Source organism: Aotus nancymaae, unplaced genomic scaffold, assembly GCF_030222135.1.
Source record: "Aotus nancymaae isolate 86718 unplaced genomic scaffold, 86718_ANA_hifiasm-v0.15.2.pri h1tg000059l, whole genome shotgun sequence".
NCBI lineage: Eukaryota > Metazoa > Chordata > Mammalia > Primates > Aotidae > Aotus > Aotus nancymaae.
The window spans coordinates 61,073,489-61,098,521 of record NW_026988473.1 but is presented as its reverse complement, the minus strand read 5'-3'; the positions used below and the strand labels follow the sequence as shown (position 1 = coordinate 61,098,521).

Here is a 25,033-nt window from a genome sequence, read left to right as displayed (position 1 = left end):
GCCATAGCACCCTTTCATTGCTTATGGCTAAACTACTGGAGAACCACCCCAAAAGAGTGGCCTAACATTCCCAGACCAAGCAACTGTTACATCTTTCCCTGTGGATCCAAGCAGCAGATTGAACTATTTCACCTACCCTTGGGCTAGATATGGAGCTGTGCACCCCTTCCTGGGGATATGGTGCTTTGGTAGAACAGCTCCATCTACCTCTTTCAGACTTGACTATGCCATGCCCCTGGGGTCCTGAGTTGAAAGTGTGCATTGCCCTCTCAAAGAAAAAGTACTTTGTCGGAGCCCTGTGTGGCAGGGAAATGGTGCCTGGGCTGTTAAGAATAGTCAGGTCCCCAAGGCCTAAGTAGAGTGGCACATCAACCCTTGGAGAATCAATGTCTCGGCTGAGCTGAGCAACTGCACATTCTGTGACTGAGTTAACATAGTGTCCTTCATCCCAGGGAAACAAAGTAGTGTCTGAGCAGAGATATCCCATGGGCCCTACAGGCCAAACAATTGTAGTACCCTGCTTCCCTGGAGCTGGACTAACTCTCCTAGAGTCTAAGCTGCTGAGATAGTGCCATCCCTAAGGAATGGAGTCACATTGTGCTGCTTCTTACTCCCCAGGGCCCAAACAACAGCCATTCTAGGGTACTTGATGCTGCTGCTGCACTTGGCCTCACAGAGGCTAGGATACTGCTGAATCCTACCATCTTAGAGTCTGGTGTCACCACTACGTGGTGCCTCATCCCCAGGGACCCAAGTTGCTACTGAGCCCTGTTGGTTCAACCTCCCAAGCTATAACCATACCTTGTGCCCTAGGCTCAAACCTCCAGAACACACATTTTTCCTTAGAGTCAGGTCAGGGCTATTCCCTGCCCAGCAAGAGTATAATTAAGCTACAGCCTAACTCCCTGGACTCAAGCTGCTAGGGGGTTAGAGTCACATATTCTGGTGGTGTGGGCAACCTATGTCCAACCCTGTCACAGACAGTGAAAGGTTCACAGAGAGGTTGGACAGGTTTGTGAAACTCTGATCCTAGGACTCTGCCAATCTAATCACCTGCACCCGGAATCCAGCACCATGGCAGCTGTTTGTAGGCCATGCCAGACCTGACACCAAGAGGGATTCCTTCAGTGAAGTCTCCTCATTGTAGGGAAAACAAGAATTGGAGAACCCCAAACACCCTCTGGACCAAGGACATTAACAACATACACCTCTGCTGTTACAACAACAAATGTCCACACCCCTAAGCCACAGAGATGCCCACAGTTATTGTTGATGTTGAATGCAGCCAAAGAAGCTACACAGCGACTATACCACTACACCTACCCAGAAACAGAATCACCATAACCTTCTCAACTAGTGCACTAAGACCCAACTGCAGGTGAAAGTCTTTGTCTAGAAAAGCCACTCTAGAAAGTTTGGAAGAGGTGATTATTCTACCAGATGCATAGACATTAGCACAGGGACACAAGAAATGAAAAAGCAAGGAAATATGACACCACCAAAGGAACATAATAATTCTAGTAACAGACTTGAATAAATAAATGAATTGCTGGAAAAGGAATTTAAAATATTTAACTTAAGGAAACTCAATGAGATACAAAAAAATACAGAAAGACAATTCAGCAAAATTAGGAAAACAATTCATGATATTAATGATAAATTCAACAAAGACATAGATATAGTAAAAAAGAACTATCCAGACGTGGTGGCTCATGCCTATAATCCTAGCACTTTGGGAGGCCGAGGTGAATGGATCACCCGAGGTCAGGAATTCGAGACCAGCCTGTCCAATGTGGCAAAACCTGTCTCTACTAAAAACCCAAAAATTAGCTGTGCGTGGTGGTGTGTGCCTGTAGTTCCAGCTACTTGGGAGGCTGAGACAGGAGAATTGCTTGAACCTGGGAGGTGGAGGTTGCAGTGAGCTGAGATCACACCACTGTATTCCAGTCTGGGCTACTGAGTGAGACTCTGTCTCAAAAAAAAAAAAAAAAAAAAAAAAAAAAAGGAACCAAAATGGACACCCTTGCAACTGAGTAATTCAAGTACCAAAATAAAACAATACAGTACAGAGCTTCAACAGGAGACTTGTTCCAGCAGAAGAATCTCTGAGTTTGAAAGTGAGTCATTTGAAAATTACCCAGATAGAGAGATAGAGGGGGGAAAAGAATTGAGAATGAAAAAGAGTAAAGAAAGTCTACATGATAGGACACTATTAAGCAAGTAAGTTTTCATATTGTGGATATTCCCAAGGGAAAGAATTGGAAAAAGGCATAGAAATACTATTTAAGGAAACAGTAGCTTGAAACTTCCCAAATCTGGGGAGAGGTGGATAGCCAGATCTAAGAAGCTCAAAGGTTCCCAAATACATTCAATCCCAAAAGGTCCTCACCAAGGTATATTTTAATCAAATTGTTGAAAGTCAAAGACAAATAATTCTAAAAAGAGCAAGAGAAAAGTATCAAGTCACATATAAGGGAATTCTCATTAGATTGACAGCAGAAACTGTCGAGACCAGGAGAGAATAGAACGAGGTATTCAAAATACTGAAAGAAAAAATATTGCCAGCCCAAAAGACTTTACTCAGCAAATCTATCCTTCAGAAATGAGGGAGAAATTGTCTTTCCCAGACAAGCAAAAACTAGGAAATGCAAAACCACTAGACTAGCCCTACAAGAAATATTCAAGGTATCCCTGCATCTGGAAGCAAAAAGATAATAATCACCATTATGAAAACATGCAAAAGCATAAAACTTATTGGTAGAAAAGATATGCAAAGAAGAGAGAGAGAAAAAAACCAAACGTTTTATATTATTGAAGACCATCAAACTGAAGTGAAAAACAAGAAGAAAAAAAGAATATACAAAACAAGCAATACAATTAATGACAGAGAAAGAGAGAGAGAGAGATGAGAGAGAAAAAAGAGAAAAAGAAAGGAAAACTGTAGGCCAATATCCTGATGAACACAGATAGAAAAATCTTCAACAAAATGCAAGCAAACCAAATCCAACAGCACATTTAAAGGATCATATATCATGACCAAGTAGGATTCATTCCAAGGCTGCAAGGATGATTCAACATAATACAAATCGGCAAACATGACACATGACATCAACAGAATGAAGGACAATAACTATATGATCATCTCAATAGACATAAAAAAGCATTTAATAAAATTCAACATGCCTTCATGATAAAAATCCCCAACAAACGAAGTATAGAAGGAGCATACTTATACACAGTAAAAGCTATATATGACAAACCCACAACTAACATTATACTGAATGGAGAAAACTTGAAAGCTTTTTCTCTAAGAACTGGAACAAAACACTTATTCAAGATAGTACTGGAAGTCCTGGCCAGAGCAGTTAGGCAAGAGAAAGAAATAAAAGGCACCCAGTTGGAAAGGAGGAAGTTAAATTATCCCTGTTTGCAGACAACATGATGTTATATATAGAGAACCCTAAAACTCCACCAAAAAACCTATTAGAACTGATAAATTCAGTACTGTTGCAGGATATAAAATTAACATAAAAATCAGTAGTGTTTCTATATACCAACAATAAACCAGTGGAAAAAGAAATCAAGAAAGTGATCCCATATACAATACCTGGCCCCTCAAAAAATACCTAAGAAAAAATATAACCAAGTAGGTGGAAGATCTCTGCAAGGGAAATGATAAAACACTCACTGGAATGGAAGATATTCAAGTTTTACCAGCCAGATTAGAGAGAGACTTTTTTGGTAGTTCAGACCATTCAGTGAAAACCCTGGAAAGGTCATACTTCAGTAACTGAGCTAAACTAGCCCTAGGTTAAAGGCTATCTTGTACTCACTAAAAATAAATAAAAATCAAACTAGCTAATCATTTAAATGCCTGCCAAAACAAACATCAATATGCTTTAAAGGAAGACAACAGTATCAAGACCTCCAACAGTATAACATCACCATGTCCAGCATCCAATAACAAGATTATTAGATATAGAAAGAAGCAGGAAAATGTGACTTAAAACCAGGAGAAAAACTCATTTAAAAATATCTAAAAAAGATAGCTCATAAAATTAGCAGAAAGGGACTTTTTAAAAGCTATTACAAATGTATCAAGGATTTAAAGGAAAGTAAGAACACAATGAGAGATTATGTAAGCTATAAAAAAGGAACAAATAGAATTTCTAGGACTGAAAAACTATAATATCTGAAATTAAACTATAATATCTGAAATTAAAAATTCACAGGATGTTCATGAAAAATATTGTTCTGTAGTTTTCTTATAATGTCATTATCTGGATTTGGTATTAGGGTAATGCTGGCCTCATAAATTATGAGTTAGAAATATTCTGTCTTCTTCTGCCTAGAAGAGACTGTATCAAATTATTATTTTTTCCTATGTGTTTGGTGGAACTTAACAGTGAACACACCTGGGCCTGAAGTTTCCTTTGTGGGGAGGTTTTTTTTTTACAAATAAATTTCATCAATAGATGTGGAGAACATTCAGGTTATCTCTTGAGTGGTTGTTGATAGTTCGTCTTTTGAGGAATTGATCTGTATTATCTAAGCTCTTGAATTTGTGGACAGAGTTGTTTATAATATTCATCTATTACCTTTTTAATGACTATGGGATCAGTGGTAATATTCCCTCTTCATTCATTCATTCACTATTTATTTACTAAATAACAAATGGGATCTCATTTTGTCACCCAGACTGGAATACAGAAGCATGATCATATCTCACTGCAGCCTCAAACTCCTGGGCTCAAGGGATCCTCCCACCTCAACCTCCCCAGTAATTGAGACTACAGGCATGTGCTACCATGCCCAACTAATTCTTTTATTTTTTTTGTTGAGACAGTGTCTGACTGTCTTGCCCAGGCTGCTTTCCAACTCCTGGGCTCAAGTGATTCTCCCGCCTTGGCCTCCCAAAGTGCTGGCATTACAGGCATGTGCTACCATGTCTGGCCCCTCTTCCATTCTTTTTTTTTCTTTTTTATTTTATTTTATTGAGGCAGAGTCTCATTCTGTCATCTAGGCTGTAGTGCAACGGCATGATCTCAGCTCACTGCAACCACTGCCTCTCGGGTTTAAAGTATTCCCCTGCCTCAGCCTCCCAAGTAGCTGGGATTACAGGTGTGCACAACCACGCCAAGCTAATTTTTGTATTTTTTGTAGATCTGGGATTTCGCCATGTTGGCCAGGCTGGTCTGGAACTCCTGGCCTCAAGCAGTCTGCCCACCTCAGCCTCCCAAAGTGCTGGGATTACAGGTGTGAGCCACTGCACCCGGCCTCATTCTTGATTTTGGTAATTCTGTTCTCTCTCTTTTTCTCTGTTCATCTGGCTAGAGATACATAGTTGTATTGATCTTATCAAAGAAAGGGTGATTGGTTTCACTGTTTTAAAACTTTTAATTTCATTGATTTCTGCTCTTTATTTACTTTCTTTTGCTTAGTTTGATTTTATCTTCTTTTTCTAGTTTGCTAAGGTGGAAGCTATAATCTGATTTTAGATTTTTTTTCAGTTGTAAGCATTTAATACTATATATTTAATAACTTTAAGCATTGGTTCAACTTCATGTTGCAGATTTTGATATGTTGCATTTTATAATTTTTGTTTAGCTCAAAATATTTAAAAAATCTTGCTTGAGGCTTCTTTCTTAACCCATGGGTTATTTAGAAGTGTTTCTTCAAATTTCTAAATATTTGTGGATTTTCCAGATATCTTATTATTGATTTCTAGTTTAATTCTGTTCTTGTCTAAGTACACACTTTGTACGATTTCTGTCCTTTTTTATGTATTAAGATTTATTTTATAGTCCAGAATGTGGTCTGCCTTGATGAATGTTCCAAGTGCAAATGAAAAGAATGTATATTCTACAATTGTTGGGTAGAATGTCATTAGGTAAAATTGGGTAAGAATATTGTTTAGGTTGTCTCTATGTTTATGAATTGTCTATCTATTTGTTCTATCAATTACAGAGAGAGGAGCAATTAAGTCTTCAAATGTAATTGTTGACTTACCTATTTTTCCTTTCAGACCTGTCAGTTTTGCCTCATGCACCTTGAAGCTCTGTTATGAATGTATACATTTAGTATTGTTATGTCTCCTTGGAGAATTTACCCCCTTTTCACAATGTGTTGCAGACAGAATAATGACCTCCCAAAGATGCCCATCCCTTAATTCCTGGAACTTATATAAATGTGTTACCATACACAGTAAAAAAGGTCTTTGCAGATGTGATTGAGGTTATGGACCTTCAGATGAGGTAGGATTATCTGGGTGGGTTCAATATAGTCACACAAATCCTTAAAAGCAGAGAGTCTTTCCTAGATATGGCCAGAGAGATGTAACAATGGAGAAGAGGCAGAAGAAATTTGAAACATGAGAGGGATTCAACATTCCATTGCTGGCTTTGAAGACTGAGGAAGGAGGCTATGAGCCAAGGAATTGCAGGTGGCCCCTAGAAACTGGGAGTGGCCCTTAGCTGACAGACAACAGGAAATAGGACCTCGGTCCTACAACCCCAAGGAGCTAAATTTTGTCAAAACTCAGACTTAGCATGAAATGGATTCTCCTATAGAGCCTCCAGAATGGAACACAGCCCTGCCAACACCTTGATTTTAGCGAAGTGAGACTCATACAGGACTTTTGTCCTTTTACGATGAAGAAAAGACAGTTTATTCAATAAGTGTTGTTGAGAAACTAAACGTCCATGTGCCGAAGAATGAAATTAACCCTTATCTCACATATACACAAAAATCAACTCAAAATAGATGAAAGGCTCAAACATAAGGCCTGAAACTAAAACTTAGAGGAAAATACAGGGAAAGTTTCCACAACCTGGTCCAGGCAATGTTTTTTTGGATATGACAAGTGGAATTATATCAATCCAAAAAGCTTCTGCACAGCAAAGGAAACAATCAATAGAGTGAAGAGACATCTACAGAATGGAAGAAAATATTTGCAAACTAAATACCTGAAAATATATATGAAACTCAAACAACTTAATAGCAAGAGAAAAATTACGTACTTTAAATGCACTCTCTCTTGGCCTACAAGATTATGCTGAGAAATGCACTGATAGCCTTTTTGGAATTTTCTTGTATGTGAAAGACTTCTTTTTTATTGCTGCTTTCCGGATCCTCTTTGTCTCTGAATTTTGACAGTTTGATTACAATATGTCTTAGTGTATTCTTGTTTGGACTGAACCTAATTGGAGACTTTTGAGCTTCTTATACCTGGATATTTATGTATTGCTCCAGTTTTAGGGAATTTGGGGCTATTACTTTTTTTTTTTTAATATGTCTTTCATTCTTTTCTCTCTCTTCTCCTTTTTAGATATCTATAATATGAATGTTTTCTCTCTTGATGCTATCTTCAACCCTATAGGCTTTCCTCATTCCTTTTTATTATTTTTCTCCTCTGACAATATATTTTCAAATAACATTTCTTCAATTTCACAGGCCCTTTCTTTTAGTTGATAAGTTCTGCTATTGATACTCTCTATTGAATTTTATATTCATTTCAAAATATGTTTGATTTTTTAAAACAATTTCAATATCTCTGTTAAATTTCTCATTTTGTTCATGTATTGTGTTACTGATTTCATATCATTTCTTGCAAGGCATATCAACTGGTAGCAAATTCACTCAATTTTTATTTGTTTAAAAAAGTCATTTCTTCTTAACTGTTGAAGGGTCATTTTGCAGGACACTGAATTTTAGGTTGGTAGTATTTTTCTCTTAACACTGTACATATTTTACTCCACTCTGTTCTTGCTTGCATGGTTTCTGAGGAAAAGGCAGATGAAATTCTTATCTTTGTTTCTCTATGAGTAAGATATTTTTTCTTTTTCTTTTTTTTTCCAGAATGTTTTCTTTATCTTTGTTTTCTGTAGTTTGAAAATGTTATACCACAGTACAATTTTTTAAAAATTTATCCTGGTTAGCTTTCTCTGAGCTTCCTGTATCTGTAGTTTGATGTCTGACATTAATTTGGGGTAAATTCTCAGTCATGACTGTTTCACATATTTCTTCTTTTTCTTTCTCCTCTTTTTGATATTACCATTGCACATATGTTACACCCTTTATAGTTGTCCCACAGTCTTTGCATATTCTATTCTGATGTATTTCAGTCTTTGTTCTCTTTGGTTTTCAGTTGATGGAAGTTTTTATTGATATATCCTCAAGCTCAGAGAACCTTTTCTCAGCCTTTTGATTTTTGATAGTTTGATTATAATATGTTTTGGTGTATCCTTATTTGAGCGTAATTGGAGACATTTTGATGTCTAGCATAGTAATAGACTAGATTAGGAAACTAGATGTCTAGTCTATTAATAAGGCCATCAGCCAGGTGCAGTGGCTCACACCTGTAATCCTAGCACTTAGGGAGGCCAAGGCAGGCAGATTGCTTGAGCCCAGGAGTTCAAGAGTATCCTGGGCAACATGGTGAAACCCTGCCTCTACCAGAAAAAGAAAATAGAAAAAATTAGCCAGCCATGGTAGAGTGTACCTATAGTCCCAGCTACCCAGAAGGCTGAGCTGTGAGGATCACCTGAGGCCAGGAGGCCAGTTCTGCAGTGAGCTGTGATTGTACCACTTCATTCCAGCCTGGACAAAAGAGTGAGACTCAAAAACAAAACAAAACAACAAACCATCATTTTCATTACAGTGGTTTTTTGTTTTTATCTCCACTGTTTCTTTTTTGTTGGTTCTTAGGATTTCCATCTCTGCTTACATTGTCCATCTGTTCTTGCATGCTGTCTGCTTTATCAGTTAAAGCCTGTAGTATATTACTCATTATTTAAAATTCTCAGTCTGATAATTCTAACATTCTTGCTATGTCTGGTTCTGCTGCCTTCTCTGTCTTTTCAAATTATGTTTTCTTTTGTTTCATTTTTTTGCCTTTTAGTATGCCTTGTAAATTTTTTCTTGATAGCTAGACATAGTATAACCATGTGAAAGGATCTGCTATAAATAAGCCTTTAGTAATGTGGTGGTTAGATAGGGGTTGGTGGGGGGAGCAAGAGCAAGTGTTCTGTACTCATATGATTAGGCCTCAGTCTTTTAGTGAGCCTGTGCTTCTGGGCCATGAACTTCACAGGTGCTTCTACATTTCACCACCTTCTACTCTCCCTTAGATGGTACAGGATGGATACAGTAGGCTGGACTTAGGTGATTCTCTTCCTCCAGGTCAGTTAGGCTCTGATAACCCCAGCAAGTTAGTCTCTGGTTAAATAATTTCTGTTAAGGGAAGGCATTGTTAAGAAGCAGAGTGCTCTGGCATATTTCAAAATGTTTTCTTTTTCCTCTCTCTGCCAAAACATAAGGAGATTTTTCTCCAATGTTTGTAAGCTCCAGTTCAAACTACTGGAGCTAAAACTCACAGAAGTGGGGGCCCTCCTATAACTTGGTATCCACTTGAATTTTTTAACTCTCAGACCTGTCCACACTAAGCCTCCAGGAATTTGTCAATGATAGTTCAAGTTTTCCTACCCCAGCACTAGTTTTCTTAGTGGTTTCCATTTATTAGTCTCATTGTGGTAAGCTGTGATTCATCTCCTTTCACCTGTCTGTCTCTCCAATTTTATGGGCAGCGGTTTGTCATGTGTCCTCACTTTTATTACAGATGCAAGAAGAGTTGTAGATTTTTCATTCTGTTCAACTTTTTTCTTGATGTTAGGATGAAGTGGCATCTTCAAAGCTACTTACATGTGGAACCAGAAGCCAGAAGTCTATTTGGTTATTTTTTGAATCAATATAGTAGCGTTCATATGAGCTGTAATTTGATAATGTGCAATAGAACCTTCTGGGGCTTCTAAAAATGATTTGTTCATAGTACATTTCCTCTGGTGGTTCTTTTTGCAAAGTAGGTCCCTAATATTTCAGTTTAGAGGGGAGAAGTCAAGAGTTTGAGACCGGCCTGGCCAACATGGTAAAACCCTGTCTCTACTAAAAATACAAAAAAAATTAGCCAGGTGTGGTGGGGGTGCCTGTAATCCCAGCTACTTGGGAGGCTGAAGTAGAAGAATTGCTTGAACCTGGGAGGCGGAGGTTGCAGTGAGCCAAGACCACACCTTTGCACTCCAGCCTGGGCAACAAGAACAAAACCCATCTCAAGAAAAATGAAAACTAAAAATAAATAAATAAATGTATAGGGAAAGTACCATAAAGAAGAAAAAGATTTTCTTCTGACAGTGGTCTCAAAGTCATAGTTTTATGTTGGGACATGGCAAAAGACAGGATTGTTAGATATTCCCACTACTTGAGTGGTTGTAGTACTCTGGTGATGTGATTTTTGTTTATAGTAATGCAGTTAACGGTAGTTGTAGTGGTACCCATATCAACAAGAAAATTGTATTGTTGTTCATATGTAGTTACAGTTCTCATCAGAATTGTCTATTCAGTGGAATGTTTACTTGATGTGGCATCACTGGACAGGTTTAATTGTCCTTCTATTTCTTAATCAATATTATACATTGGCTCTTCTAGTAACCTTTCTACTTGTAATATGTCTACACAGAGGCATAGAGAACAGAGAACCTTTTGATCTTATTTTTATTAGAGGAACTAGATATTTCATCTGGAGAACCAGAAATTTGTTTTCATTTCTAGCTTGTTACTTCCTATGGCTTTTTGAAAACATTCAACCACATGTTGGATATAGTCTAAACAGGCATTTATCCATTCAAGTTTTATTTTTCAGGCTCTCTCCTATTTTATATACAGAAAAAGAGGCACAGTGTACTTCAGCTGTTAGGCCTACCCCCATAAGACTATTTAAACTCAGTCTATTTTTAAACTCTTGTATTGGTTTACTTTTACCATCTTTGTTATTTCGAAATTTTGGGCTTGTGTTGGTCTTTCCCATAAATTCTTTGAACAATTTTTCTCACAAGAATGTTTTAACAGTTAAGTGAACCAGTGGTTTAGGTCTGGTAGTAGCTAACAAAATCTTGAATTCTGAAGCATATTTCTATTTTCCTGAGAATGAAGAAAACCATTAGTTGTGGCTTTTAATCAGATCTAAACCATGGTTTAGCTTAACTTCAGTGGTCTGCCTTCTGCCCTAGCAATTTTCTGGAGATACTGTGCAATGTGATTGTTTCCCAAGAAAAATGTACAAAAAGGCAGCTTATTTAGGAGGTCAGAGGAAGAAGAAGAAGAAATAGGAAAGGTGTGAATGAGAATGAAGATAAAGTTGTATAGAGAAAAAGAGAGATTACTCGAGTCTTGAAAAAAGGTGAGGTAGCTATTGCTTTCTTCTCCTGAGAGGTAGCCTTTTATCACTGCCTTCACTCAAATTATCTAAAAACTGGCAAGTGATGATAAAAGTTGCCATCTATTAAATTTAATATAGCAAACATATGTGTGTTCTCCCATGTGTTAGGTGAAATGCTGTGCATTTCAAAGATTATATGACAGTTCCTGCCAAGAGGCAGTTACACTCCAGTAGAGTCAGTAGAGAGTGAAGGAACTAATGTGAATTGTATGCTTTTCTATCTATGTACCAGACATACTCCCAGGCCCTTCAAACATTTTTATCATATTTAATCTTCAAAATAATCCTAAGAAATATATAGGTTGTTCTTCCTCTCCTCTATTTTGTAATTTGGGCAATGATGACTTGGAGAATTTAAATTGTTTTATTACCAAGGTTGCATAGCAAGAAGCATAGTAAGCCAGGACTGAACTTTAATGTACTAAGACATGTACAAATAACTATAGAGGCAGAATGAGATGTACAGTTACAGAGGCATAAAAATGGGCCATTGGGCTTTAAAGCCATTGAAGTCTCTTCATTTTTTTTTTAGAGATAGGGTCTCACTCTATTGCCCAGGCTGGAGTGCAGTGGTATGATCATAGCTCACTGCAGCCTCAAACTCCAGGGCTCAAGTAATTCTCCTGCCTTAGCCTCCCTGTAGCTAGGACTACAGGCATGTACCACCACATCCAGCTAATTTTTAAGTTTTTTTTTTTTTTTTTTTTTTTTGTAGAGACAAGGGTCTCACTCTGTTGCCTAGGCTGGTCTTGAACTCCTGGCTTCAGGTGATCCTGTTGCCTCAGCCTGCTGGAATTAAAGGCGTGACCACAGCACCAGCCTTGAAGTCTCTTTAGTTCAGGAAGATAAAAGGAAAGCTTCATGAAGGAAATAGCATTTGAAGGATAGCATTTTTAACAGGTGGATATGGCAAGGAAGTCAAGGGAGGGGTAGAGCTAGTATTAAATTCAGTTAGAGCCAAAGGATGTGTTCTTCCTATTACACAAAACTAGAATAGCGAGAGCCCATGTGGGAAGCCAACATGATTGAAAAGGGATGTATTATCTTGAGTTATGGGAGAAACGGCTGGAAAGGAAGGTCAGGATAAGAACATGAAAGACCTTCAGTGCAAATACAACAGGTTCTAGGATATAAAAGAGTCCATTCCAAACACTGTAATTATTAATGAGATTAAATTTTATTTCTCTCCTTGTCACCTGTTATCTAGCACTAGTATTTCAGAGGGCCTGGTGGATTGAATGATAATGGAACAACTGAGGTAGAGCTGGATGCAGGGCTACATAGGAGGAGAACTGGAAAATGCTTTTGATGTATTTATTAATATATTTATTTCTAGCTTAGGCCATTCTACAATATGAAACCTCTATCAGAGGCAGATAAAGAAAGAGCAAGAAATCAGTCAATTCCAACACTAGCTGATTTGTTGACACTTGCAAAGAAGGAAAGAAAATTTGTGATATTTGATCTTCGTAGCCCTCCACCAAAACATCCTCTCAGACACACATTTGTCCGCCAAGTGGTAAGCGTGATCCTTGCCTCTAAAATTGAGCAACAGCTGGTATGTCTTTCTCAGTATTTATGATACAGGTTGGGAGGTGGGTAGCATGTCGTAGGAGCACAGTAGTTGAACTTGACCTACCTTGTAGATCTTCCCTGGGATCCTTAGGTAATTTTGCTTCCTATGGAAATGAAGATTGTTACTTATACAGCTACGTGTGGTAATCTAGGAATGACCCAGTTAAATTTACCTCAGTGGGGAAAACCATTGAGGCTGTTTGCTATTCCAAACCAAATGAAAGAGCAACACCTTTTTAAAGAGTAGAATGTATAATAACTATCTAATGTGAACTGTACCACACCAACATAGATCCATTAGAAAGAGCCTTGGTAACATTAAGGCTTTGAAAAGTTGGCATGATGGATGATATAGAAAGCAGAGCTGGGTCTTATTTGAGCAGAGATTTGCTCATGATGTTTTTCAGAAGCAACTCTCTGCATTTAGGCAGTCAGTTGTTCCAAATCCCATAAATTCTCAGAATATGGGTGTGCTGTAAGTGAAACAAATATGTCTTTTTACAAATGGAAGCATTTCGTAGGTAAGTCATAATAGTATCCCTGCTGGCAGGAAATGACTCCTCTCAAAGATGATTTTTAAAAATAAAATAGAAACAGGGTCTCCCTATATTGCCCAGGCCTGTCTTGAACTCCTGGGCTCAAGGAATCCTCTTGTCTCGGCCTCCCAAATTGCTAAGATTACAGATGATTTTTAACATCGTTAACCAGAAGAAATTTTTAACATCATTAGATGATTTTTAACATCATTAACCAGAAGAAATGTTTTTGATTCCCACTATTCATCCACATCTATCAACTAATCTACTTTGCTTGTATGAGTCTTTGTATATACAGTAGGCCCTTGACACTTGATGTTAACTGGTAAATGGAGAGGGTAGTGAGAAAACTCAGCTCCTGAGTAGCCCTAGTGAAAGACCCATTATAAGAGTTTATTAGAAAATGGTAGGCTATGTTGACTCACCCAGGACTAGAATCTCTCCTTCTATTCTCTATAGAATACTACCTGTGCTGGAATGGAGCCCCCTCCATTCTCTATGGGGCTGTTCATACCTGAACAGCTGATTATCTACTGAAGGATTTCTTATTTCTCCTTACAGATTTTTTGGTTGCCAACTCATGATATGCAATACGTCAGGTCTGTGGCTCCTGATTTTCAGCATGTGGGCCGTTTTGTATCCATTGAAACCCTTGCTAAAAAAAAATCAGTATAATAAATGTTAACTACAGGAGGTTGTTCCCTAATGGGTTAAGGTAAGTGTTTGACCACATCTCTCTTGGCACATATTATCTTACACAAAATACACATTCTAACTAAACACTTAACTTCCCCTTTCGATCTCGGAATTTCTTTGTGGTGTTATCTTCTTTGAATCTCCTACTTTCTTTTTCCTACCCCTTCCTCCCTCCCTACCTCTGCCAACAAACATTTATCAAGTGTTGAATATGTCCCTGGAACATAGACTTCGGCCTCTCCTGTGTGCTCTAATCTCTCACCATTCAGCACACTTTTTTTGTATGCTTGGCATTTCTGTTTTTATATGAAAGGCAGACATTGAAAAGTCATAACTCAAAACGTTGTTTATTTCCTCCTACCATTACCAGATGGATTGCACTACCTTGTGAATGGCTTTGTGATCCAGATAGCCATATTTTTGGAAGGGAAAATTAAGAATATAACAAAACCATTATTTAAAAATGTAAAAATAGCTAAGCATGAGAAGAAACTAAAATTATTAACCACTGTATTTATAAAAATACAATTAGAGACAAATTTTCAGAATTCAAAGCACCTGGGAATAAAATGATAACTTTTCCAAGCTTATCTGTTATTAATCATGCTTAATTTAATCCATATCCCCTTTGTCTTAGATTTAAGGTTAATTTTTTATATGATTATAAATGCTTTAGAGACAAACTCTTTCTTGGAGAGGGAGAGAAGGAGGGAGATAGATAAATAAATAGATAATAGATTAGAGAGAGAGAGAGAGATACTAGGTATCTAGAGTCTCCTTTGGATTTCATAAAAGGCTGTTGCATGCATCTCTGTTTCTGTTCCTGCTTTTTCTGCTTTTCTGGCCATAGGTTGATCATGGTCATATAATAATGTCTTTTTTTCTTTTAGCATTGGAAAATTATATGTGTTTTACTCTCTAATTCCCTTTCAGAAGATTTTTCTTTACACAACTGCTCCTCTATTTTGAGCATATTTCTATTTTCCTCTACTTTTTTTCATGTAGAAAATGGCTCTAGAATGAGTTCCTTCTCTCTTAATCCTGAGATTAATCTAGTAGTTGAAAAATAATTATGACTTCCATTTATTGAGCTATTAATATGTGTCAGGTTCTATATTTGCTAGACCTGGCCTACCCATCAACTACTCTGGTCACTTTGGACATGTTTCTAATTGTCAGTTTTCTCCTTTGTAAATTAGAATAACAGTGATACCTGCTGGAGTGGTTAAAAGGTTTAGTGAGATTTCTTGCCACATTAACTGAGAGTGCCTTAAATGCATTATTTTAATCAAAAGTATAGAGTGCAGAGTTGCCCTCTGTTTTATTTGTGATGCTAGAAAGTTTTTTAATGTTTTAAAGAGATTTTTAAAATTTGTAGTATTTTTAATTGACATCATAATTGTATATATTTATAGGGTAAAATGTGATGTTTTAATATAAGCATACAATATGGAATGATTAAATCAAGCTAATTAACATAAATGTCACATCTTTTTCATGTTAAGACATTTCATATTTATGCTCAGCTATTTTGAAATATACATTATTATTGACTATAGTTACCCTGCTGTGCAATAGATCTCAAAACATTCCCTCTATCTAACTGAAACTTTATGCATTTTGACCAACACCTGCCCTCTCCCCCAACCCTTTGGTAACCAACATTCTACTTTTTGGCAACCAACACTAGCCTTTGGCAACCAACATTCTACTCTCTTTTTCTGTAAGTTTGACTTTTTTTTTTTTAAGACAGGGTCTTGCTCTGTCACCCAGGCTGAAATGCAGTGGCATGATCATGGCTTACTGTACCCTCCATCTCCTGGGCTCAAGCTATCCTCTCACCTCAGCTTCTCAAGTAACTGGGACTACAGGCGCATGCCAACACACTTGGCTAATTTTTAAATTCTGTGTAGAGACAGGGTCTTGCTCAAGCAATTCTCCCACCCCCACCTCCCAAAGTGCTGGAATTATAGGTGTGAGTCACAGTACCCCACTGTAAGTTTGACTTTTTTGGATTCCACTCATAAGGGAGATCCGTCTCCCACCTCCACCTCCCAATTCTCCCACCTCCACCTCCCAAAGTGCTGGAATTATAGATGTCAGTCACCGTACCCGACTGTAAGTTTGACTTTTTTGGATTCCACACATAAGGCCATGTCCTGAATGGCCTTTATTGTATTTTGGTATATTCCTTCTATACATAATCTGTTGAGAGTTTTTATCATGAAAGGGTGCTGAATTTTGTTAAATGCTTTTTTTACATCTATTGAGATGATCATATGGCTTTTGTGTTTCATTCTGTTAATGCAGTGTGTCACATTTATTGATTTGCACATGATGAACCCTCCTTGTATCCCAGGATAAATCCCACTTGATTATGGTGAATGTTTCTTTTACGGTACTGTTGAATTCAGTTTGTTAGTATTTTGTTAAGGATTTTTATGTCTAAGTTCATCGGTGATATTGACCTGTAATTTTATTTTCTTGTAGTGTCCTTGTCTTGCTTTGGTATCAAGGTAATGCTTGCCTAGTAAAGTGAGTTTGGAAGTATTCCCTCCACTTTAATTTTTTGAAAATGTTGGATAAAGATTGATGTTAGCTCTTCTTTAAGTGTTTGGTGGAATTCAGCAGTAAAGCCATTATGTCCTGGGCTTTTCTTCATTGGTAGACTTTGTATTACTTTTTGAGACTCCTTGTTATTGAACTTACAGTGTTTTTTTTTTTTTTTTTTTTTTTTTTGAGACGGAGTTTCGCTCTTGATACCCAGGCTGGAGCGCAATGGCGCGATCTCGGCTCACCGCAATCTCCGCCTCCTGTGTTCAGGCAATTCTCCTGCCTCAGCCTCCTGAGTAGCTGGGATTACAGGCACGCGCCACCGTGCCCAGCTAATTTTTTGTATTAGTAGAGACGGGGTTTCACCATGGTGACCAGGATGGTCTCGATCTCTTGACCTCGTGATCCACCCGCCTCGGCCTCCCAAAGTGCTGGGATTACAGGCTTGAGCCACCGCGCCCGGCCTACAGTGTTTTTTTAAAAAAACTTTAAATAAAAAAATTTATTAAGGTGAAATTCACATAACATAAAATTTTAAAATGAACAATTCAGTGGCACCTAGTACATTTACACTGGTGTGCAACTGCCACCTTTAGTGCTAATGCATTTTGATACTGGAAGTTTTTATTTTCTCTCTTTTTCTTGATCAGTCTTGCTAGGGGTTTATGAATTTTATTAATCATTTCAAAACACTGAATTTTGGCTTTGCTACCTTTTTCCTATTGTGGCTTTACTTTCCTATTTCATCGATTTCTGCTCTTTATAATGTGCATCTTTCTACTGACTTCAGTTTTAATTTGCTGTTCTTGCTAATAGATGGCTTTTTCAGGGTAGAAAATTAGGTGACCTGTTTTAGATCTTCTTTCTAATTAGACATTTAAAGCTATAAACTTACTTATTTTTTATTTTTATTTTTTGAGATAGGGTCTCACTCTGTCACTGAGTTTGGAGTGCAGTGGCATGATCTCGGCTCACTGCAAGCTCTGGCATGGGCCGCTGTGCTGGTCTTAAAGCTATAAATTTCCTGTAAGCATTGCTTTAATTTTCTCCCACAAATGACGTTAATATATTATTTCTTTGTTATCATCCAATTTAAAATATGTAAACTTTTCTCATTTCTCATTTGACTCGTGGATTACTTAGAAATATATTGCTGACTTTTTAAACATTTGAGGATCATCTAGCTACTTTAGTTATTGATTTCTGCTTTAAGCTTACTGTGACCAGAGAACAAACCTGTATAATTTTAACCCTTGTAAATTTTATGGCTTAAATTTTAAACTTATTTTATGGCTCATCATATGGTTTATTTTGGTGAGCTTTCTATGTCCCCCTGAAAATTATGTGTCCTCTTCAGTTGTTGGGTTTAATATTCTATAAATGTCAATTAGTTCAAGTTGATTGATAGGCTTTTTGAAAATTTCATATTCATTTTTTCTTTCTTTTTCTACTGAGCTAATACAAAGGATTAGATTGCAGATCAAACATACACATATCAGATAACTTACCTACTGTCAAATTTATCTTTAAGTTCAAGAATACAGCAGGCAATCAAGAGTCTCAGACAAAGCAAGGAGAGACATTGATTGTGGCTGTGCAGATATCTTCATTTATTGGACACATACTTTGTGGCCCAGAGTAATAGATGAGACCTCCAAGTGAGTTTGTGCAGGGTTAACTCACTCATAAGGAGAGCAGTTGAGTCATGAAACATCTCTATTTGATAGTCCCAGAGAGTTATCTAGTTTATGTATCATTCTCCAGGGACCCATGCCTCATAAATCTGTTCTATGTTTATTTACAAAATATGTAATGAAGAAATACTTAATCAGGAACATCCTTTTAATAACATTATATATAAGGTCAATCTTCCTAGTAAATATTATTATTTTGTTTACTAAAGATCTAGTTATTGTGTTGAATAGGAGACTTCTCAGACTTTTCAAGATCAAGACTTCTTCCTTCTTTCTTCTGGGAGCAACCTCCCAATTAAAAAAAAATGAATGGTTCCTTATACTGCCATCTGTCAGTTACCAATATATATCCAACTGTTAATATATCCAACTGTAATTGTGATTGTTGATTTGTGTTTTTCTTTTTTCCTTCTCGTATTTTGAAACTATTTTATTAGGCGCATTTGCACTTAGAATTATTAGATCTTGGTGAATTGGCCCCTTCATTATGAAATGTCTCCTGTGTAAGGTAATTAATCTTACCTAAAATTTACTTTTTCTTGTATTAATATTGCTGCACGGGCCTTCTTATAATTTGTGTTTGCTTAATATGTCTTTTTCTATCCTTTAGCTTTCAACCACTTTGCATCTTTAAAGTGCATCTTTTATCAACAAAATTTTGTCAGTTCTTTTATATCTAGTAGGACAATCTCTGACGTTTAATTGGAATGTTTGGTCCATTAATATTTAGTTCACATATTAATACAGTTGGGTTTACATTACCATCATGTTATTTTTTTTCTATTTGTTCTTTCTATTCCTTGTGGGGTTTTTTGGTCACTTCTTTTCTTTTTATTTTTTAATCATTTGTTAGTATCTCATTCTATCTCTTCTATTGTTTTTTAAGTCTTTTTTTTTTTTTCAATAGAGACAAAGTCTCGCTCTGTCACCCAGGCTGGAGTGCAGTGATGTGATCATAGTTCACTGTAGTCTTGAACTACTAGGCTCAACCAATCTTCCTGATTCAGCCTCCAGAGTAGTTAGAACTGGAGGTATATGCCACTACACCTGGCTATTTAAAAAAAAAATTTTGTACAGACAGAGTCTCGCTGTATTGTGACGCTGGTCACAAAATCCTGGCCTGAAGCCATCCTCCTGCCTTGGCCTCCCAAAGCATCGGGGTTATAGGCATGAGTTGCTATATCTGGTTCCGGCTGACTTTTTACATCTTTGGATTATTTTTTACTGATTTCTCTAGGAACTATAGCTGTGCAGTTACTCCAGCACTATTTTTTGAAAAGACTATTTTACTTCCATTGAATTGCTTTTGCACCTTGGTCAAAAATCATTTGTCACTTTTGTTTGAGTCTATTTCTGGGTCTTTGTTTCTGTTCCATTGATTTATGCGTCTATCTCTCCTCTTATACCACGCTAGCTTGATTACTGTAGCTATACAGTAAGTCTTAATATCAGGTAGAGTGATTCCCTCTCACACTATTTTTTTCAGATTATTTTAATTATAGTAGGGCTGTGCTTTTCCATATAAATCTTAGAATCCACTTGCCTGATTGTACAAAAAACCCTTGCTGGGATTTTTATGGGATCTTCATTAAACTTACAGATCAATTTGGGGGAGAATTGGCATCTTTATTACATTGAATTTCCAATCCATGAACACATATGTCACTCCGTTTGTTTAAGAAAATGGGCAAAGGATATGAGTAGACACTTCTCAAAAGAAGACATACAAGTGACTAACAAACATGAAAACATGCTCAGCATCACTACTCATCAGAGAAATACAAATCAAAACCCTGATGAGATACCATCTCACACCAGTCAGAATGGCTATTACTAAAAAGCCAAAAAAAATAACAGATGTTGAAAAGGTTGTAGAGAGAGAATGCTTAGACACTGTTGGTGGGACTGTAAATTGATTCAGCCCCTGGGGAAAGCAGTTTAGAGATTTCTCAAAGAATTAAAAATGTAACTACCATTTGACCCAGCAATCCCATTACTGGCATCTAAGCAAAGGAAAATAAATTGTTCTACTAAAAAGATACCTGCACTTTTATGTTTATTGCAGCACTATTTACAATAGCAGAGACATGAAATCAACATAACTGCTCAACAGTGGTGGATTAGATGAAGAAAATGTGGCACATATACACCATGTAATACTACACAGCCAGAAGAAAGAATGAAATCATGTCCTTTGCAGCAACATGGATGTAGCTGGAGGCCATTATTCTAAGTGAATTAGTGTAGAAATAGAAGATCAAATACCACATGTTCTCACTTATAAGTGGGAGCTAAACATTGGTTACACATGGGCATCAAGATGGAAATGACGGACACTGGGGAGTCCAAAATGGGGGAGAGAGGGAGAAGGGCAAGGGTTGGAAAACTACCTGTGGGCTACTGTGTTCACTATTTGGGTAGCGGGTCCAAACCCGTTTTTATTTAGTATCATGTGATATAACCATGTATTAAACCTGCACATGTATCTCCTGAACTTAAAATTTAAACAAACAAGAAATGTGATTGGTTTTTGAGTTTTGGTTTCAACAGGCAAAAATAAGTTACTTTTTACTATTTTTTCCTCATTTTATTTTTAAAATTTATCTTTATGTTATTTGTAAGGATTGGCTCATAGACAATTCTAACATATTGGGTAACTAATTGCTAGCGCCTCTCTGTTAAGGAGGCACTATTATTATTTTACAGTTTCTACACTAAGGCCAAGAATTCACTAAGCGTGTGTATGAGAGAGCTGGGATTCAAACTCAGGCTTCTACAGAGCAGTTTCCAATATGCCATACCATTTCAAAGTTGAAAAAAAATTTTGAAGGCACTTACGTGGTATGTTTTCTGAGAAATCAAATCCCTGAAAATGACAACTTAGCTAGAATTACTAGGTGTTCCTCCACTTATTTTCTTCCTGTCTCTATAAACAGTGCACAAGTATCCACTGACATATAGTGCCATAGGAAAAATTAGGTTTTATTCCCCTATTTTCATTACTTGCAAAAATTCTTTATATTTAAAACTGAATAAGTTCACCAGATTGGTACTCATTTATTTATTTTTTCAATTAATATTTGTGGAGCCTGGTGTTATGATAGGTACTGAATATCCAGAGATAAATAAGATACAGTTTCTGCTTTTATTTTGTTAGAGTCAAGTAAAGAAGACTGATAAGTGGGCAGATCATTTGAGTAGGGGGTGACAAGGGCTCTGATAGAGCGAATATATAGGTGCTGCTACACAATACCATGCCAGAGCCAGCCCATATCAGCTTATTATTAGATATTCAGAACCTACAAATTGGTTCTACCCATGGCAGCTTACAATTGGCTATGGTAGGAGTGTTTATAACATGGAAACTTGCAAATGCTATAATAGGGCTTTCTTTTTCTTTTTCCTTTTTCCCATTCTTTGTTTCTTTTTTTTTTTTAATTATGTTTTCTTTCTTCCTTTTTATTATTCTCCTTAGGACATCTGGTTTACCAGCACACCACTGTTGCTACAGGAGCAGAGGTGCTAAATCCAATCCTTTATCTCATTGTAGCATGAGCCCACCATGTCACAAACATGGTGGCTGTTCCCCTTTTAGATGATGAGAATGAAACTTGGTCTAAATCCCCTGTGGGTTCTGTTTTTGTTCCAGAGATTATAAAGCAGCTAACATCCGTATCAACATATATACCGTCAATGGGCCTTGGCTTTTCTCACTGGCGTGGTGCTCCAGGATCAACTCAGTGACCACAGACAACATTGGGCTCCTGAGTCAGCTTAATCACCCTCACTTCTTCACGGTGAGCTGGTTGTCCAGATTGTTCTTCCAGGCTTGGTACAATAGCAGTGCAGGTCCCCCAGCCCTGTGTTGCCCACTATGCTGTCCCCTAGGGAGCCACTTAAGAGCACAGATTTCTATGAATATTGGAGATGTGGTATTTTCCATTCTCTCACACAGATCCTTCTTGGATTTTCAGGCAAAATTTAGTATTGTTATAACAATTGACATTTATTGAATCCTTACAATGTGCTTTACATGCATTATGTCATTTTACCCTTTGAATTAGCCACTGTTATTATCTTCATGAGGAAACTGAAGCTCAAAGATATCTGTGCATGTGGTCTCATGAGGTGGGATTCAGAATGAGGTCTGACTTCAGAGTTTTGTTATTGTAGCCCCACCTTTGTAAAGGCATGGCAACAATTGACAGCAGCATGGAGAGTGGGGAGAATACCAAGCATACTTGACTCCGAAGTGGAAACTGTGTCCCCTAACAAATTGCTTTTGAAGAGGGTAGCCAGTGTCTGGTTGCCTGGTCTGATTGCCTGTTCTAGGCCTTCTGCTGCTTACTGCCAGAGGCTTGAGGACCTGAAGACCTGGTTTACAATCCCAGCCAAATCCTATCACTCACTGTCTGTGGAGGGAGCCCCCAGCCAACCAGTTACTGCTACAGAACCTGTTCTTATCTGTATAGAAAGTAGGTTGACTGAGTGGGAATAGCGTACAACAGAAAATACTTTAATTTTGCTCCACTGATTCTTTAAACCTGGTCTGTGATCTAGGCCTTTCTCTGCCCTTGAATGAAATTTCACTCAGGTCCTGTAGCTTTTCCAAACACTCTTAGATAACTTTTAAAAGTTCACTTTTAGTCATCAAAAAGCCTCACTTCAGAAGTGTCCAATCCCAAGTAGTAACCCAAAGTCCAAATGGTTTTGAAATTTAAAGCCTTTGGCAGAGAAGCCTAAGAGAGGAGGGACCTCAAGTTACCTCCTCCATATCTCCACCCTCACTGGCCTGAGCTTCTGACCTGTTCAGGATCAGAACCAGGAGAGAAGGGATCAGGGTCAAGGGCACAGTCTTACAGGGTCAGTACTGCATCCAGGCCCTCTGGTGGAAAGGAGAAATTGCTGGCTTCTTATCCTGGTGGCTTGGGCAGCTTTCTGGAGATGACCCTGAAGGGAACTTTGAATGGCAGGTCACTTAGCACAGATGGAGCCTTTCCACCCATCTATGCCCATAAAACTCCCCTTCATGTATATATTATGTATTTTTCTAACATTTTTAAATTCAGTTATTATGAAAATGCATAATTTAGAAAGCAGCATACCCCTCCATAATTCTATCCTCCAAATAAGTAATGTCTTAAAGTTGTCCCTTTAGGAGGTACTTACTTACTTAAATGATGCTACTATTTCTGAATGCATTTTTTTCATTTTAATATTCAAGTTGATAATAAATCCATGTGATTCAAAATTCAAAAAGTATAAAAGGATATATGTAAAACAAACAAACTTCCTTCCATGCCTGGCCTGGGCATTTTTAAAGGACCCAATGCATGGTTCCCAGCCTATGGCATGTGTCATTTTATTCAGGGAGGTGGGGCTGGTATCCCAGAGGCCTTTACAGGCAGCCCACACTCCAGAATTAGACTGATTCAGATCTAGATTCAGATCTTGGCTCTACTACTTACTGTGTAAATGTGGAAATATTAGTTAACCCGTTTGTGGTTTTTGGTTTTTTATTTTGTTTTTTTTCTTTTTGTAAATTGGGGATAGTAATAGTGTAGTAGAAACCCTTGTGTCCAACATAATTTGGTCTGGTCATTGGTCTCGTAATTGAGAAAGTTAAAGTGAGAAATCATTTAAAAATGATATATACTTTATCAGTTAGCTTTTAATGCTTAATAAAAATATCTAAAACTTAGTGTCTTAAATATTTATCATGTCTCAATTCTGGCTGATGGCTAGGTGGTGCCTCTGGTTTGAGCCAGGTCAGCTGGGCTGGATAATCTAGGGTGCCTTGTTCATTTGTTGAGAGGTGCACCTGGGATGACTGAGTTTCTCATCATGCTGTCGCTCATCCTCAAGATGGCTGGCTGGAGTGTGTTCACCTGGTAGAGACAGGTTCCCAAGAGCAAGAGAGAGCAATCCCCAAAGCACACGCACTTTTAGGTTCTCCCAGTATTATGTTTGCCTAGGTCCCATTGGCCAAGGAAAATCACATGGTCAAGTTCAGATTCAGGGTGGGAGAGAAACAGACTTCACTTCTTGATAGGGAGGTACAGCTAAGTCATGTTGTATAGGGGCCTGCATGTAGGTTTGAAAGGAATTTTGTGGTCATTTTTATAAACAGTATACCACACACATACCTCACAAATTTTATTTTAAAATATTCATTCACCTTTTGACATAGCCGTTTCTTTGAGGATATTTCAGCTGATTGAGTTCTATTTAAACATCCAAATGAACTAGCTATGATTTCTAATTGTTGTTTCTTTTAAACAGAACAAGAACTTAAAGTCATTAGGAGAATCAGTCTGAATGAGGAATCCACCTAGATTTTTATAATCCCTCAAACACTTGGAGTGTTTCACCTACACGTAATCTAATTGCAGTTTATTCTTTACAGATCTATTTTGTGCTTATTGAGTTTTTCAGAGCATTTGACTTAGTTTCTTTGAAAATGATAGACTTTTGTCACTCAGATCTCACAAATTTAAGCAGTATCTGATTACATTGCACTATTACAATAACAAGTTTCGTTGACTTAAGCCCTTTGGGAAACAAGGACAGCTAATTCTTTGTGAACATTCTACTCATCTGGTAGGCCTCCTGGAGCAAGCAGCTGACTACAGCAGCCCTCAGTCAATATTTTTCCCAGAGGGGATTAAGAGCCTCTGTTCAGTGGAAGTTGGTTAAGAGTTTCTACTAGT

The 25,033-nt window shown here is 37.5% G+C and overlaps 1 protein-coding gene across 1 annotated transcript in view; it reads left to right on the top strand.

Moving 5' to 3' along the window:
* Positions 1-25,033, top strand: part of GDPD4 (glycerophosphodiester phosphodiesterase domain containing 4) — a 49,390-nt gene that overhangs the window by 13,184 nt on the left and 11,173 nt on the right. The window contains 4 exon segments of the mRNA XM_012469603.2: positions 12,606-12,827; positions 13,942-14,038; positions 14,041-14,095; positions 21,973-22,120. Coding sequence (XP_012325026.2) covers positions 12,606-12,827; positions 13,942-14,038; positions 14,041-14,095; positions 21,973-22,120 — 522 coding nt within the window.